This window comes from Zootoca vivipara, chromosome 11, assembly GCF_963506605.1.
Source record: "Zootoca vivipara chromosome 11, rZooViv1.1, whole genome shotgun sequence".
Classification (NCBI taxonomy): Eukaryota; Metazoa; Chordata; class Lepidosauria; order Squamata; family Lacertidae; genus Zootoca; species Zootoca vivipara.
Window position 1 is genome coordinate 30,834,220 of NC_083286.1, and position 15,641 is coordinate 30,849,860.

General features: G+C 41.1%; 1 protein-coding gene across 1 annotated transcript in view; it reads right to left on the minus strand.

Annotated features, from left to right (window-relative positions):
• Positions 1-15,641, minus strand: part of RASA1 (RAS p21 protein activator 1) — a 51,051-nt gene that overhangs the window by 23,820 nt on the left and 11,590 nt on the right. Inside the window, exons 2-8 of the mRNA XM_035099549.2 lie at positions 14,966-15,118; positions 13,106-13,241; positions 11,376-11,446; positions 8,020-8,137; positions 6,772-6,803; positions 4,499-4,551; positions 2,787-2,937 (exon numbers count right to left, since the gene is read on the minus strand). Coding sequence (XP_034955440.2) covers positions 2,787-2,937; positions 4,499-4,551; positions 6,772-6,803; positions 8,020-8,137; positions 11,376-11,446; positions 13,106-13,241; positions 14,966-15,118 — 714 coding nt within the window. The remainder of the gene's footprint in view (positions 1-2,786; positions 2,938-4,498; positions 4,552-6,771; positions 6,804-8,019; positions 8,138-11,375; positions 11,447-13,105; positions 13,242-14,965; positions 15,119-15,641) is intronic.

Below are 15,641 nucleotides of genomic sequence, written 5' to 3' on the forward strand. Positions count from 1 at the left end.
CCAAATTACATTGCGAAAATTAAGGTGTGCATTAGAGTTGATGGCATATTAGACTCGAGTAAACACGGTACAATAAAGTATTTGAGGACTTCTTTGAGAAGAGCTTTCTTGTTCACCAAGACATTTCCCAGTTGCCTTTCCCCAATAATTAATAATTTACAAGAATGAAAAAATATTCCTTGATATTTTTCATTCTTGTAAATCATTTTTTCATTCTTGTAAATTATTAATTATTGGGGAAAGGCAACTGGGAAATGTTTTTGTGAACAAGAAAGCTCTTTTCAAATTTAAGCTTAGTAATTAATAGGATTGTTTCTTTTAAAAAGTCCAAGAGTCCTTAAATTTACTAGGATTTTAAAAATCATGGATTCCATGACATACTAAATGTGTATATCATAGTTTTAATCCACACTTCTGGTTACTTTTCTTTTCTTGCTAAAGTAACTGTAACCTCAAGGATTATCAATCATAAATGTGATAAAGATACAATGAAACATCTCAAGAGACATAAAAGTGATAAAGATACAATGAAACATCTCAAGAGACATTTGTACAACAGGAATTTTGAGGCACATAGAAATATAAAGAAAGCAATATTACTTCTCACAAATCCACAAGACACTAGTCAAAATAGAAATGCATGTTCCACCCTTGTTTGACAATTGTATCCAAAATAGATTACACACTATATAACCTCTACTTTAGCTCTTAATGTATCATATGATAATATACTTTGTAACAAAACTTTTATAGATCTGAATAGCCTTCCAGGTACTATAATATATTTTCTCTCTGCTTTCTAAAGTGGAAGTTCTGAATTATATAACAGCACATGCAAAAGCGGGGGGAATACAGCTTTTAACTAACAAAGTGGTTCCAAGAGCTACTTGGCCAGCAGTAATTCTTTAAATGTAGATCAGAAAGCTATTTCTATACTTTCACAGCAATTGGTGATCATAAATGCTTCCCCCCAGGCAAACAAGGGAGACATCTCAATGATAAAGTGACAGACTAATAAGGAAGAAAAGATGTCACCAGAAAATCATTAACTCAAACCATTAACAAAATTAAGATGCACTTGTGTGGATCAACTGTGTATTAAATCAGTAAGAAAGGGCTAGGAAGTTGAACTGAATCAAGTGGAAGTTGATTCAAGGAGTAAACAGGAATTCATCTACATTCATATAGAGCAACTGATCTATAGAAATAAGTACAGTACTTTAAATATATATATTTTGGTGGGGATCCAAAGAGCTACTAAGATGGACCCAAGCTTGCTGGTGCAGTGTTGTTGTTGCTTTAAGTAGATTCTCATACAGTACCACTAACTCCTGTGGAAACTGAAATCAGTTTGAAGTGCACATATATAATCAGTTTCATCGAGAAATACCTGCAGTTGCTCCCCAATCACCCTCACCACCACCTTTTGCCAAGAATGGGGTGTTGGTAACTGGACTATAGTTGTTACATGCCATTGGGTCCAGAATGGGCTTTTTAAGAAGTGGACATACTACTGCCTCTTTAAGGGCTGCAGGCAACATTATATCATGTTAAGATGTGTTTACCATATCCTTGACCCATTCATTCACCCCACTCTGCTTTTATGCTTTTTATCTTACTGGAAAGATGGAGAGGAGGAAATAATGGATTGGTTCCAGAGAATGGAAGTTCTCTCACACAATGAGACTCTCCTCCTCCCATCTCTTAAGCCTCTGACAACAGCTCCTAAAGATCAGGGAAGGATGAGGCATAGGGGACTGCAGCAGGAGGGGAGAATTAACGTGATTCAGGGGGCTCTCTTGCAAAGCAGACTAGTGAATATTACACAATTCCAATCCTAAGAAAATAGGATTTATTTTACTGATTAATGTAAGAGAACTTTGGAATCCTGTTCCATACATATCACGGTCTTCTAATGGAAGGCTTATACTGCCATAACCCTAACAAACTAGATAACGGGCAAAAGATAGTTTACCTTTACAAAGGCTGCTAGCTGGATTTTCAATGAGGATGTCTGGAGGCCAGACAGATTTAATGAAGTACTCAAGTAGCTTGTATGTGGGCTATGCAAAAGGATCCAATTTTTAGCCTCATAGCATCTTCCACTTGAAGTCCTATGACAGTCCAATGAACTTCTCAGCTAGGAGAACTTGATACTTTCTCAGTCACACCAGCTGCAGGATCTCTAACCATTTCAGAAGCCAAGCTGGAAGCGAGAGAAATTCTCGGTTGGGATGGATATAAATTCCCTGGTTCAGGTTCGGCAATTTCCATCATCTGTGGGTTAGGCAACAGTCCTCTCCTTTGGAAGAGGGAGCTAAACTCATCACTACTAAGAACAGCTCTTCAGCACATTAAGCTGTAGGTTATCATGTCTTTTAGAACTTAAATTATTAATATAAAGGCAGGCATATATTGGTTCAAAATACTGTCCATCCTAAATTTATGCTCACATTAAAAGATAGGTTCTGTGTTATCCAACAAGAAAATTCAGTGGTTATTTTTTCCAGAAACATGGGACTCTTTCCCCCACTAGAATCTGTTATTGTATAAACAGACAAAGCTTTCTTTATAACTTATCATGAAAGGTCTCAGAAAGAACATATATTCTTGTTCATTTTTTAAATATGCACACACAGTTTCTATTTCACTTGTTCCACGTGTTGAACTTTGAATCTCCTAAATTCATAATGAAAACTATACACAGTCCAGTGTTGATTGTACTACAAAAAAAAGACAGAGTTAAACATAGATATGGCAAGCACACATGACAGCACCCAACTTACCTGTTATAGTACCTGCCCCCCATCATAAACTGGTTGTTTGGTGTTGGGCATATTTTAAAACGCTGTATGTTTTCACTGGTTCGAAAGTAGAGAGAGTAATCCCCAGGCGTGTTATCAGAAGGTCTCACAAGAAAACTTGACACCTGGCCAACTAATTACAGAAAGGAAAGGAAAGAACACTTAGCTCCTTACCAATATTTTACTTTCTCAGTGTTAATATAGCAGCTTTATTCAAGTTATCTGGAATTTGGTATGCAAACTTAAAAAATTGACCAGTTGCAGAAAGCCAGCTTTAACAGTTCGCACAGTGTATGGTCTGTTAATCAATGCCAAGATACAAGAATCCTTCCTGAAAGATAAGCCAAGCCTTACTGCAAATGATCCCTTCCATATCCTGAAGTGTACTGGCACTCAGAAACAAAACCTTTACTAATATAAGTAAATGTCCTTTGTGTATGTGTGGAGGCGGTTGGAGGATGGATGGTGGCTAATGGATTTAGGTTGAAAACTGACAAGACAGAAGTAATGTTTTGTGGGGGCGGGGGTTAGGGGACTCCCTGGTCCTGAACAGTGTAACTGTGCCCCTAAAGGATGAGGTGTGCAGCATGGGAATCATTTTGAACTCACAGCTGTCCATGAAGGTGCAGGTCAATTCTGTGTCCAGGGCAGCTGTCTACCAGCTCCATCTGGTATGCCAGCTGAGACTCTACCTGCCCACAGACTGTCTTGCCAAGGTGGTGCATGCTCTGGTTATCGCCCGCTTGGACTACTGCAATGTGCTTTGAAGGTGACCCAGAAACTACAACTAATCCAGAATGCGGCAGGTAGACTGGTGACTGGGAGCGGCCGCCGAGACCACATAACACCGGTCCTGAAAGACCTACATTGGCTCCCAGTACGTTTCCGAGCACAATTCAAAGTGTTGGTGCTGACCTTTAAAGCCCTAAACGGCCTTGGCCCAGTATACCTGAAGGAGCGTCTCCACCCCCATTGTTCAACCCAGACACTGAGGTCCTCCTCTGAGGAACTTCTGCTGGTTCCCTCACTGTGAGAAGTGAAATTGCACGGAACCAGGCAGAGGACGTTATTGATAGTTGCACCCTCCCTGTGGAATGCCCTCCCTTCAAATGTCAAGGAGATAAAAGAAGTACACAACTCTTAGAAAACATCTGAAGACAGCCCTGCTCAGGAAGTTTTTGATATTTGATATTTTACTATGTTTTATATATGCTGTAAGCCACCCAGAGTGGCTGGGGAAACCCAGTCAGATGGGTGGGGCATAAATAATAAAATTATTATTATTATTATTATTATTATTATTATTATTATTATTATTATCATTATCATTATCATTATTATCATCATCACCTTTTATAGTAGACCATCTAAGCAAATACTAAAAATAAAATTGCTTTTATTTGCCTTAGGAATAGTTTTTTAAAATCCTTTTTAAGCCCTTTCTTCTTAAAATATTACGCATTTCACTAAGTAGTGAAGTTAATGCAGAAGTAGTGTAATACATACAGCGGCGCTCTTCGGTTGTCAAAGCGCCCGTTCGGAGCTAGCGCAGACCGCTTCTGCACAGGAACAGAACGCGTGTGCGGTGAAACTTCTGTGGTTGTCGACTTCGTAAGTCGAAACCTTTGGAAGTCGAGGCATTCGTATGTCGAGGTACCACTGTATTCTGTTAAGTACATTTACACATGACATACCTGTCATCAGCAAGCTGTAAGCCTCTTGTTTAGATATCTTCCCATGGAACCATCTTAGAGAATAGGATAAATGAGAAAATATTAGAAAAAGCATGCTTAGAATAGTGATCTCATCTACTTAGATTAGTGAAGAGGAACCTTTTTCAGCTTGAAAGCTTCATTGCTTCATGGGTAACCTTCTGGGGATAGAATGCCAATGGCGGGCAGGGTCAAACCACAACAATAGATGCAACACTTACATTTGTAGAGTAGGCTGCATTCCAGCCATGCAAAAGCCATAGTTTTTTACACACACACACGCACACACGCACACACACTCTTATCCATCCAGTCGAAACAAAATAAAAAATTCCTTTCAGTAGCACCTTAAAGGTAAAGGTAAAGGGGCCCCTGACCATCAGGTCCAGTCGTGTCCGACTCTGGGGTTGCGGCGCTCATTTTGCTCTATAGGCCGAGGGAGCCGGCGTTTGTCCGCAGACAGCTTCCGGGTCATGTGGCCAGCATGACAAAGCTGCTTCTGGCGATCCAGAGCAGCACACGGAAACACCGTTTACCTTCCCGCCAGAGCGGTCCCTATTTATCTACTTGCACTTTGATGTGCTTTCGAACTGCTAGGTGGGCAGGAGCTGGGACCGAGCAACAGGAGCTCACCCCGTCACAGGGATTCAAACCGCCGACCTTCTGATCGGCAAGCCCTAGTCTCTGTGGTTTAACCCACAGCGCCACCTGGGTCCCAAAATAAAAAAAAAATCCTTTCAGTAGCACCTTAGAGACCAACTAAGTTTGTATGAGCTTTTGTGTGCATGCACACTTCTTCTGATATTTAAAGAATATCTGAAGGTATCTGAAGAAGTGTGCATGCACACAAAAGCTCATACCAATGACAAACTTAGTTGGTCTCTAAGGTGCTACTGGAAAGAATTTTGTTTTGACTACGTCAGACCAACACCTACTGTAACTTATCCATCCAGGCAAGCAATAGGCATCATCACAGATCAAGGATACACTACAGTCATCACTCTAGCACAGGCATCCCCAAACTTCGGCCCTCCAGATGTTTTGGACTACAATTCCCATCATCCCTGACCACTGGTCCTCTTAGCTAGGGATCATGGGAGTTGTAGGCCAAAACATCTGGAGGGCCACAGTTTGGTGATGCCTGCTCTAGCACATGGAACAAAGCTGGTGAAGGGTACAGCTGAGAGATAGGGGGCATGGTGTGGGAAGAGTCCTGAGGGCTGTACAAAGAGGCCTGCGGGCTGAAGGTTTGCCAATCCTGGCTTACATGATAGTACACAAGTGCACTGTATAGAATCATAGAACTGTAGCGTTGGAAGGGACCACAAGGGTCATCTTGCCCAGGCTTCCTCAACCTCAGCCCTCCAGATGTTTTGAGACTACAATTCCCATCATCCCTGACAACTGGTCCTGCTAGCTAGGGATCATGGGAGTTGTAGGCCAATAACATCTGGAGGGCCGAGGTTGAGGAAGCCTGATCTAGCGCAACACCTTGCAATGCAGGAACCTTTTGCCCAATGTGGGGCTTGAACCCATGACCCTATGGATTTCTATATTTGCTAATATGTAACAATGTTTAAATTCAGATGATACAGGTGGTATGTGTGTGCACATTTATGTGTGTATGCGTGCACACACACCCCACACACAATGATTATTCATACCATTAATAAACATTTTCCGTAAAACCAAGTGTTGTAAATGCCAGCAAGATCTGGTAAGCAATAACTCAAATGCTCCAATTCTTTGTCCTCAGTCAAATAAAACTGAAATTGCTTTCAATAACTCACTATATCACCAAACTGTTCAGGAAGTATTTAAAAAACTATGGGAAAATCTCCCTTGCTCTTCTTTTATCTACATTAACGTATTCATATTCCTAGACATTTTAACATCCTTGTATTTGTTATAAATCCTTTCAAAATTGTGCATATCCATTTGCAGTTATTGTGTTCAGTCCTGAACAGAGAAATTCAAGAAATCCTTACAAGTCTAGATTAAAGTACTGGTAGTACATTTTATCAAGGGTCTTGAAAACAATGCTACTCTCCTCACTTTAATATAGTACTGGACTTTTGGGACACAGCATCAAAGAGCCTTACTTATTATGTGCATCACATAACTCCTGAATATTAGGATCAACTGGAATAATGCATTTTGCATGTTAAGAAATCAAGGAGTTGAATTCTAGAATAACACTTACAGTATTCAGACCCTTATGATAAGTTATAATTTATTCCAGAAGACACACTTACATTTTTCCTTCATGCGGATCTTCTTCTCGACCCTAATGAAAACATACAACTGTTACCAACACAACAGAGTGATACAGATAACTCATTTCCTAAAGTTTACAGAATGTTGTAAGCAATATAAAGATAATTTTGAAATCTGAACCATTTAGGATTTCTGAAATTAACATGCAGCCTATTAAATTTCATCACGCTCAGTGGGATTTGCTCATAAGAAACTGTGCATAGAATTGCAACCTACAACACTAAACTATTTTATGTCTGCCTCAGAAAACAAACCATGCAACTGAAAAAGGCTTGCTCTCAACTTCCAGAAACTATAGGCAGAATGATAAGACAGCTGAGTGCCATACACCCAATAAGAGCATGCCAAGCCTTATAGAGTATAACATATTATGTCAAATATCAACACCACCTTTTTCTGTAGAAAAGTTTTTTAAAAAATACTGGAACACACCTGTAACCCTCACCACCACCCTACACACATACACACAAAGAGAGAGAACTGGACATCCAAATCTACATCCAGCCGTAGAGGTTTAGAAAACTACTTCCTTTTGGAAGTTTTGACACACACGCAGACACACACTCTCTCTCTTTCTGTACCCCAAATGCCACTGATGAGTACCCTTACTGAATGGTTTTTAAGCTCACTCACCCATAGCATACAAAACAGTATCAAATTTTCAGGATTCTTCTCCCTCAAAAATTACATTAAAAATGATCCAGGCTGTAGTCATGAATCTGACAACACATATTAAATTTACTGAGTCAGTTCACACACAATGCGAAATCATGGTCTGGTAATATGAACATGAATGCTGAGCTTACATACACAATCCCATAATGCACTCTGCTTAGTTCATTACTTCCTGATTTGTAGCAAACCACAATTTACTGTTGCATCTGAACCAGCAAACTACGGTTTTAACTCACCCTGCAAACCAAGGTCAAATCCTAGGTTGCAGAGCAAACACAAACTATAGTTTGCCAGTCCAGCTATATACTAGTAATACCCAATTAAGGCGCATGTGCCAAAGAAGATGGAAGCATACCCAAGTCTTGATTATGAACTGACCCATAGTTGGAAATAAGACAGTATATATGATCTCCTTTTCAAGACACAGAAATAACAAACTGGAGAATCAGTTGCATTTGTTCAGTACTTTGCTGAGTGAGCTACCTCTTACATACTTTTATTATTGTGCTTTTATCTTAATGCTCAGATACTCCTTGTATAAAGTAACTTACCACTTCCTCCACTAGGTCTTCTACTATAAGTCCTTGCTCATCTGTACGTAGGTTTGTAACCCACATCCATCCATCATCTAATTCATTGTGGACAATAAACATGTCTCCTTTAAGGAAGCTATATGTAATTAAGAAAAAATTATGAAACAGATTCCCATTATGCCAAGTCGCTAAGTTTTTCACATACAATTATTCCCTGATTTTCTTCTACGTCTCTGGAAATTAAATGCGCTCTTCAAAATAAATTTTAGAATTATACCAGAACATCACCATATTCTTAGGCATAGAATCAAACTCAATGTGAAACCAAACACCGAAACCAGTTCAGAGAAGTTTTCTTGACTGAGCCAGAACTTTGAGTCATGACTTAACTTGAACTTACAAATCATTTAATTGCCTTGAACACAAAATGGAAGTGAATACCTAAATATAACTGCTTCAACAACTCAGGAGAACTTTTGAGTGCTCTCTCTTTCTACTGAGGCAAGGAAACTGCTAAATTTTCTGGAAACTACTGGAGAAAATGAGGGAGTAGTGAAGGAAGAGGTTTTCTGTTATTGACATTCCCTCTGTCTCCATTTATCTTCAAAGAACTGCTTGTTTCAGATGAAGGGAGAAATCCCAACTAACTAAACCAGGCTGGAAACTTTTATTTCAAATGGTCAATTGATTATGACTGCTTTTTAAAAAATAATAAACACACAAAAAAACAAGAGCCACAAATATATTGGTCCCTACATAGACTGTTTTATCTGTGAACCTGATATCAGTAAAAATGAAAGGAACATACTTGTTGGATAATATATAGTTCAGCATTTTCTCCCAGCAGTAGTCATCTACAGACTTTAAAAAGTACTACGGAATCTTAAACACAAGCAAATTAGTTGCCACTTCAGCTTTTGTCGACTACAGGCATTTTGCCAAATGCATGAAATGTTACTCTTAATTGGCAGGTTTATCAATGCACATGTAGAGAGGCAAGGCAAAACAAAACAAAACCAGGAAATATTAAGAGGCAGCAGCAGGTGTGGCACATTTGTATGCAAAGCCAAATTTATATATCTGTAGCTATACAAAGTGTGGCACATCTATTGCTACCCATTTAATTTAACAGCCTTTTGAGCCCATTATTTATTAGTACCATTATTCTGAAATCATGTATGCATCTATATAGATATATGTATACACACACACACACACAAAGCAAGGAAAGCATTTCATGCATTTTACAAACCCTACAAAAGCTTCTGTCACAGTAGGTTTTTCTAGTCTCTACAGTACCACAGATTCTTTGTTTTTAACCACAGGATGTATGTTTTACTACTACATACAAGCGCCCTAAACTATAAAAATCTAGACACTAACATGCAAGGCATGGTAGCAATCAACAGGGCATGCTTTAGATTCAAGACCCCATTTAATTATCCTGACTGGTAAGACTTTTGTAGACCTATCCTCCATGAATTTGTCCAATCCTTCTAAAAAGCCATATAAAGTGGCAAGTATCACCATATTGTGTGGTACCGTGTTTCCCCTTTTTTAAGACACCGTCTTATATTTATTTTTCCTTAAAAAAACACACTATGGCTTATTTTTAGGGGATGTCTTATTTTTTTATTAAGTATGGTACAGCAATCTACATTTATTCGATTTATTTTTTTAAAAAACGCCCGGATCAGATGGCCCCAAAAAATAAAGACGTGCCGCTTCTGCTGCTGCGTTTCCTTCTAAATGCACAACAGAGGAGGCTGCAGAGTCCCAGCCACTTGCAGCGCGATCCTATGGCTCCTAACTCAGAAGAAAGCCCCGTGGAGTTCAGCGGGGCTCTGACAGCCAGAGACCAGCTTTCGGCTGCGATCCTGCTGCTGCTGCCGCCGCCGCACACATTTCCCCTGGGGGTAAAGCGCGCCACTGAATGCGCAGGATGGCACTGTGCGCGAGCGAGGGGACGAAAGTTAACTGACCCAAACGGCAGATCCCCAAACCAAACCGCACAGTCGGATCAAATGCCTGCGCCTCCTTTTGTGCATTGCTTCCTCCCTCCAGCCCCGCAAGAGGGTTAAAGGCAATAGGGCAGCCCAATCCTGTGCAGAGTGAACCTCCATCCGCCCGCGCTTCAGTGTGCGGGACCCGGGAGCGGGAGACGCTGCAGCGAGGAGAAGAGGCAGCGATGGCAAAGGGGGAGGAGGAGGGGGAGGGGGAGGGGGAGGGGGAGGGGGAGGCGGTGGAAGTGGCTTCGGCTTCACCTCCTTTCCTCCCTCGCAAGGCTTCTCAGGAGCCCCGGCGCTAGGCAGAACCTTGGGCCCGGGAGCCGCCGGCCAGCACTCACCAAAGGGAAAGGACCCAGCGTGCCGGCGACGTGCGCTCTGCACCAGGGCCACAATCCTCGCCCCCATCTCCTCCAGCCTCCCTACTCGCCCTTCCATGTTGGATGCCTTGCAGAAACCTCGCTTCTGTAGGTGCAGAGTTGCAGCCGGACGCTGAATGCCGCTTCCCGGCTCCCCCCCCCTGCGGTTTCCCTGCGGTCTGCCTCGATCCGAGGCCAATCAGGCTCCCGCATTGCTTCGTTCGATCGCCTTGAAAAAAATCAAAGAGGGGAAATGGCGTGGGCGGCGGCCGCTTTTGCTCTCTTTTCATCCAGTTCGTCTAAATACTTTCTTCCTCGTTTTCACTCAGGTTCTTCAGCTTTCCTTTAATTGCTGCTGCTGCCGCCGCCATTGCTATTCTGCTTTTTACAGCAGAGTGGATCCGGCGGCCTGCCGGGTCGGCGCCGATCAGTGCTGTGCTGAGCACTGGATCGAGGAAGTGGCCTGCAGGGTCGGCGCCCAGCAGCGCCACACGGAACACCACCTCCTCAATCCAGCACGGCGCTGCTGGACGCTGACCCTGCAGACTGGCTCCTCGATCCAGCACTCTGCGCGGCGCTGCTGGGCGCCGACCTATGGCTTATTTTCGGGGTATGTCTTAAATTTTACAAAGTTTAAAAATCCTGCCCTGGCTTATATTATGACTACGGCTTAAAAGGGGGGAAACACGGTATGTACTATTGAAGTATTTGTTTTTAATCTGTCTTCCTGACCCTACTGAATCATCTATCAGCAGTCTTTCCTTCCACTACAGGTGAGGGGGAGAGAGAACTGTAATATATCTCCACTGGCTCTACTTTAAAATCTGCAACTTTTGCTTTCACTCCACATTTTTCTATTCCAGCTGGTCATTACAAGAATGATGTAACTAAGATTTTGCCTTTTCCTTCACCCTTCTCACTCATTTTTCTTTCTTTAGTGGTATATCAATATTTTGTACAAATAAATAATTTCACCCCACGTAGGATTTGTAATTCTTATGAAATATACCTTATTTCATCTGTTTCTGGCACTTTAGTGTATGGCAGAATGGCTCGGACTCTCCTGCGGTCCTCCACTGGCTATAAAAAACAAAGATGTTCTCCTGTGATGCAGGACTTAAAATCTGGACTGCAATGTGAGCAATATGATTTCAAGGTAAAATATCCACTATACTAACTAGATCATATTTTGCAGCAAAATAGGATCTCCCTAGACCGCTGATTACCTCTAATAACACAATTAGATCCAGTAGGCCAATGCCTGGATGCTTTTTAAAGTCACAATATTTAGTCAAATATTTAGACTAACTGCTTATTGAGCAATAATAAGTACAAAATATGGATCAGAGTGGAACAGAAGTCTCTTTATTTCAAGTTAATTAAAAATGGATTTAGTTTTAAGTTTGAGTACACTAAGTAGCTTTCTAGATTATGCCATAACTTGAACAGATGAAATATTGTCACTATTTGTGTTAAGATACTAACATGAATTAGTTTTGTGTGAGTGTGGCATAAGCACTAGCTTTATGGCAAAACTGTTCTGCCCTTAGAAAGTAAGCAGAACGTACTATATTGCTACTACCATATATTTTTTTTTATCATTACTTATTTTTATTCAAACTTGAGGTCCCGTATCAGTGGTATAGGTTGGATTCAGGCTAATTTTCACAATTTGAAAGGCTTCGTTGGTTTAGGAGATGATATTATTTTTACTAATTCCCCCTGGTGCTACCTCCCACACTGTTCTGAAGCATCCCTGACCCTCCATAGAGGTTGTTCAGGGGGGCACAAGGGATGGATGGAGAAATTGGCAGAAATGTTGTTGTTCCCCCCTCATCCAGCAGAGCATCCCAAGGGTAGAATTTCACCTATGGAAAATCTAGATCAGGCATCCTCAAACTTCGGCCCTCCAGATGTTTTGGACTACAATTCCCATCTTCCCCGACCACTGGTCCTGTTAGCTAGGGATCATGGGAGTTGTAGGCCAAAACATCTGGAGGGCCACAGTTTGGGGATGCCTGATCTAGATTCAACCTATTAAATGAGATCAATGAGATCTACCATCACTTCCATTTCCAATTTTCCACTTGTGGTCAATGTGCTCAAAGCACTCATAAGCAAACAGTAAGATCAGAGGGGTCTTCTACCAACACAAGGCTTTCTCTTCTCTTCTTTTAAGATCAGGCAGGGTGGGCTTTTCCATCCTTTTGTCTCATCATTTCCCACCAGGGTGGGAAGAAAAGATGAAGACCCTGAGCTTTAATCATGCTGAAAACTTAGATAAATGTTGTTCTTTGCTCTATAGTGCTTACCTTCTCTCTCAGAGAGAGAGGGTTGGGGGAAGGGATGGGAGCTGATCCCCCCATGCTATTTGGAACCCAGCAGGATGAAAACTTTCCTCCTCTGCTTCCTGCTTTCATACACGGAGGAAGAAAGGCAAGCGGATTTGTTTCAGAGGTTTCTGAACCAAGTATCCAATTGTATTTTTCAACCATACAGTGTATGTCACAGTATCAAATTATTTCTCTAATACAGCAAAGTCTAAGTTTCTAAATAAATAATCTCTTCTACGATTGAATACCAATATATAGATTTGGATGGATCTATATACTGTAGTATCCAGTTATCCATCCACAAATATCTAACTCATTGCACATTTCCAAATTAAAATAGTATTTCTGTAAAGATGATTTTAATAGGAGCACAGAAACATTTGCTTTAAAAAGAAAAAGTACATACCTCGGGAGGTGCTACAGGAAACAACAATTTTTCCCCCTTAAGCAAACAAGATACATGGCTGTAATAACCTATTAGGTCAGAAAGTGAAGAAAACCGTCTCCCGCCAATATAATAGTCACCACACATTGCAATAATCCTGTTAAGAAAGATTATGACCTACATTAGTAGAAAATATTATGAATTATAGCATGAATAAATTCAAAAATATATACTTTGGTATTTCAGTCTTTCTGGAATGTTAAGTTTTTTAAAAAACTTGAAAGAATAAATATAAAACTGACTGTTTTTTAGGAAGTTAAGGGATGTATACATATTCACACTGACAGCAATTCGGTGTGCTATCTGTACTTAATAGAACAAAAGAGAAACCACCCCCCTTCCTAACATTCCCAAGCCTTATTTGAACAAACCTCCATTGTATAAAATATGGATTGGAATCTGTGGCTCTCCAAATGTTGTTCTCCAGCTCCCATCAGCCCCTGCTACCGGTAGCATGGTCAATGGTTAGAGACAATGGGAGTTATAGTACAGCAACATCTAGCCAGCCAAAGATTCACTTTTCATGTAATAAAGAATATGTTTCATTCAAGTCACAAATATGCTTGAAATAAATGCCGCCGGAGGGGGGGGGGCTCAGATAAATTTTGACTACTATTTTAGAGAGCTCCATGCACAATTTTATAAAATAAAGCCTAAAAACCTAATTTAAACACTATATCTAGAGCAGTTTCCAATTTGCCTGTTTGTGGTGCGAGGCAACTGTATTCATCAAGGAGCCAAGCGACTGTAGTTTTTGAACTATGTTATTTAGAATCCATGCCAATCCCTATTGATCTGCAGATGTAAGGGGATGGCAGGTATATAATACTGAACAAATCAGTCAATGCTGGCTACCTAGAGTGGTAAGAACAGCTGTAAGCAGGCAGGTGAGTCTTTGTCCTCTTTTCCAGCCTTTAAGAGCTATAAGAAAGCTATCAAGCTGCAGATCAACTTAGCCCTCTGCTTCTCTGGAAGGTGGGGAATGAAAAGCTGTGAGCACCATCTCCAAAACTCAGACTTTTGTTAAACAAAGCTACATTCAAGGCAGAGAGAGAAATGACAGCTGTGGAGCACATGGTCAATGTCTTGGCAGCTGCCAGTTTCCAAGCAGCAACAGCAACCCTGCCTGGTTCTCTCCATGCTTTCAAGTCAAGACTATACAGTTTAGAAAGCCACCATTGCTTAGAATGCCACTTGTATCTACCTTGCATACTCCAGACATACATTCCCCCTCTGCAGAGGAAAAGGCAACTGCACGCCACACAGAAAGCCACCAGCCAAATGGAAATAAGTCAGGCTACTACAGCATTTCACCAAGGAAGCAGCTCTCCACAACTCTACCTTTTAGTCCTGTTCTCTTAAGTATTGTGAATGATGAATGGCGAGGAATGGAATGGAAAAGGGGGTGATTTATAGCAAGGAACGGTGTTGGAGCAGAGTAATAGGAAATATAACAAAGGATGAATTACAAGCTAATGCAATCTTATCTGAATTGCAGGGGAATGTTCCAGGACAAATCTTCAGTTTTTTGCAGCAGGAACACAAACTGGGCCCAATGGACCTGGCCTGTACCCTGCATGAATAGAACATGTGCCCAGAATTCTGTCACATAAAGGACTTCCTGGATAATCAATACGTAAAGTGTCTTCTGAAAGAAGAAAATGCCAATTCAGTCGATGATGATGCCACTTTGAATTTTGGGGGGGAGGAAAAAGAGTCTCTCACTCCAACTCATTCACAGACACCTGCTAAGCTTCAAAACCCATACTTTAGGCATACATCTTTAAACAGCTTTTTCAACAATATTAAATCAACACTCACCTAAAGTGATTAACAACATTGGTTTTACTAAGAAATGAAAGCACAAATGATCCGGGCCTTCGATCACTCTCTCGGATAAGATAACTTCCAGGTTTCCCTGCTTGCCGAAGGCGTTCTTCTGCAATTGTTCTGTCAAGCTTCCCATGATACCATCTGGAACACAAAGCATAAAAATGCTGCATGTAAGCTTCAACCAACTGAATAAAGTGAAAAGCATGTGGATATAGACATCTGGGTTAAAAAAACAACAACCCCACAACTATCAGCCATGAACCATCACAGCATAGTCTGGAGCAAAGATAAACATTTATAAAAATGAAGGGGCTCAGTTACAAGCTCTACAGAAGGCCTGTGGTGGCTGCTCCCACAGTAAGTCAAACTTCCAATGAATTTCTATGCTCCCATGGTCAGTTGCAAAAGAGTTGCAAAAAAGACACAATTCTAGAAAACTTAACAAAACTTCCATGTATGACTTTTACTGAAGTCCTCTGCATTCATTAAAGACTTGTTCTAGGCAAAGTTTCCGTTACTTGGCTTCTGCATGTGGATAGTGTGCCCAAGGCAGTCAAAGTCTGGGGGGAAGCCTCTAAAGCAGGGGTCAGCAAACTTTTTCAGCAGGGGGCCGGTCCACTGTCCCTCAGACCTTGTGGGGGGCCGGACTATATGTTGAAAAAAA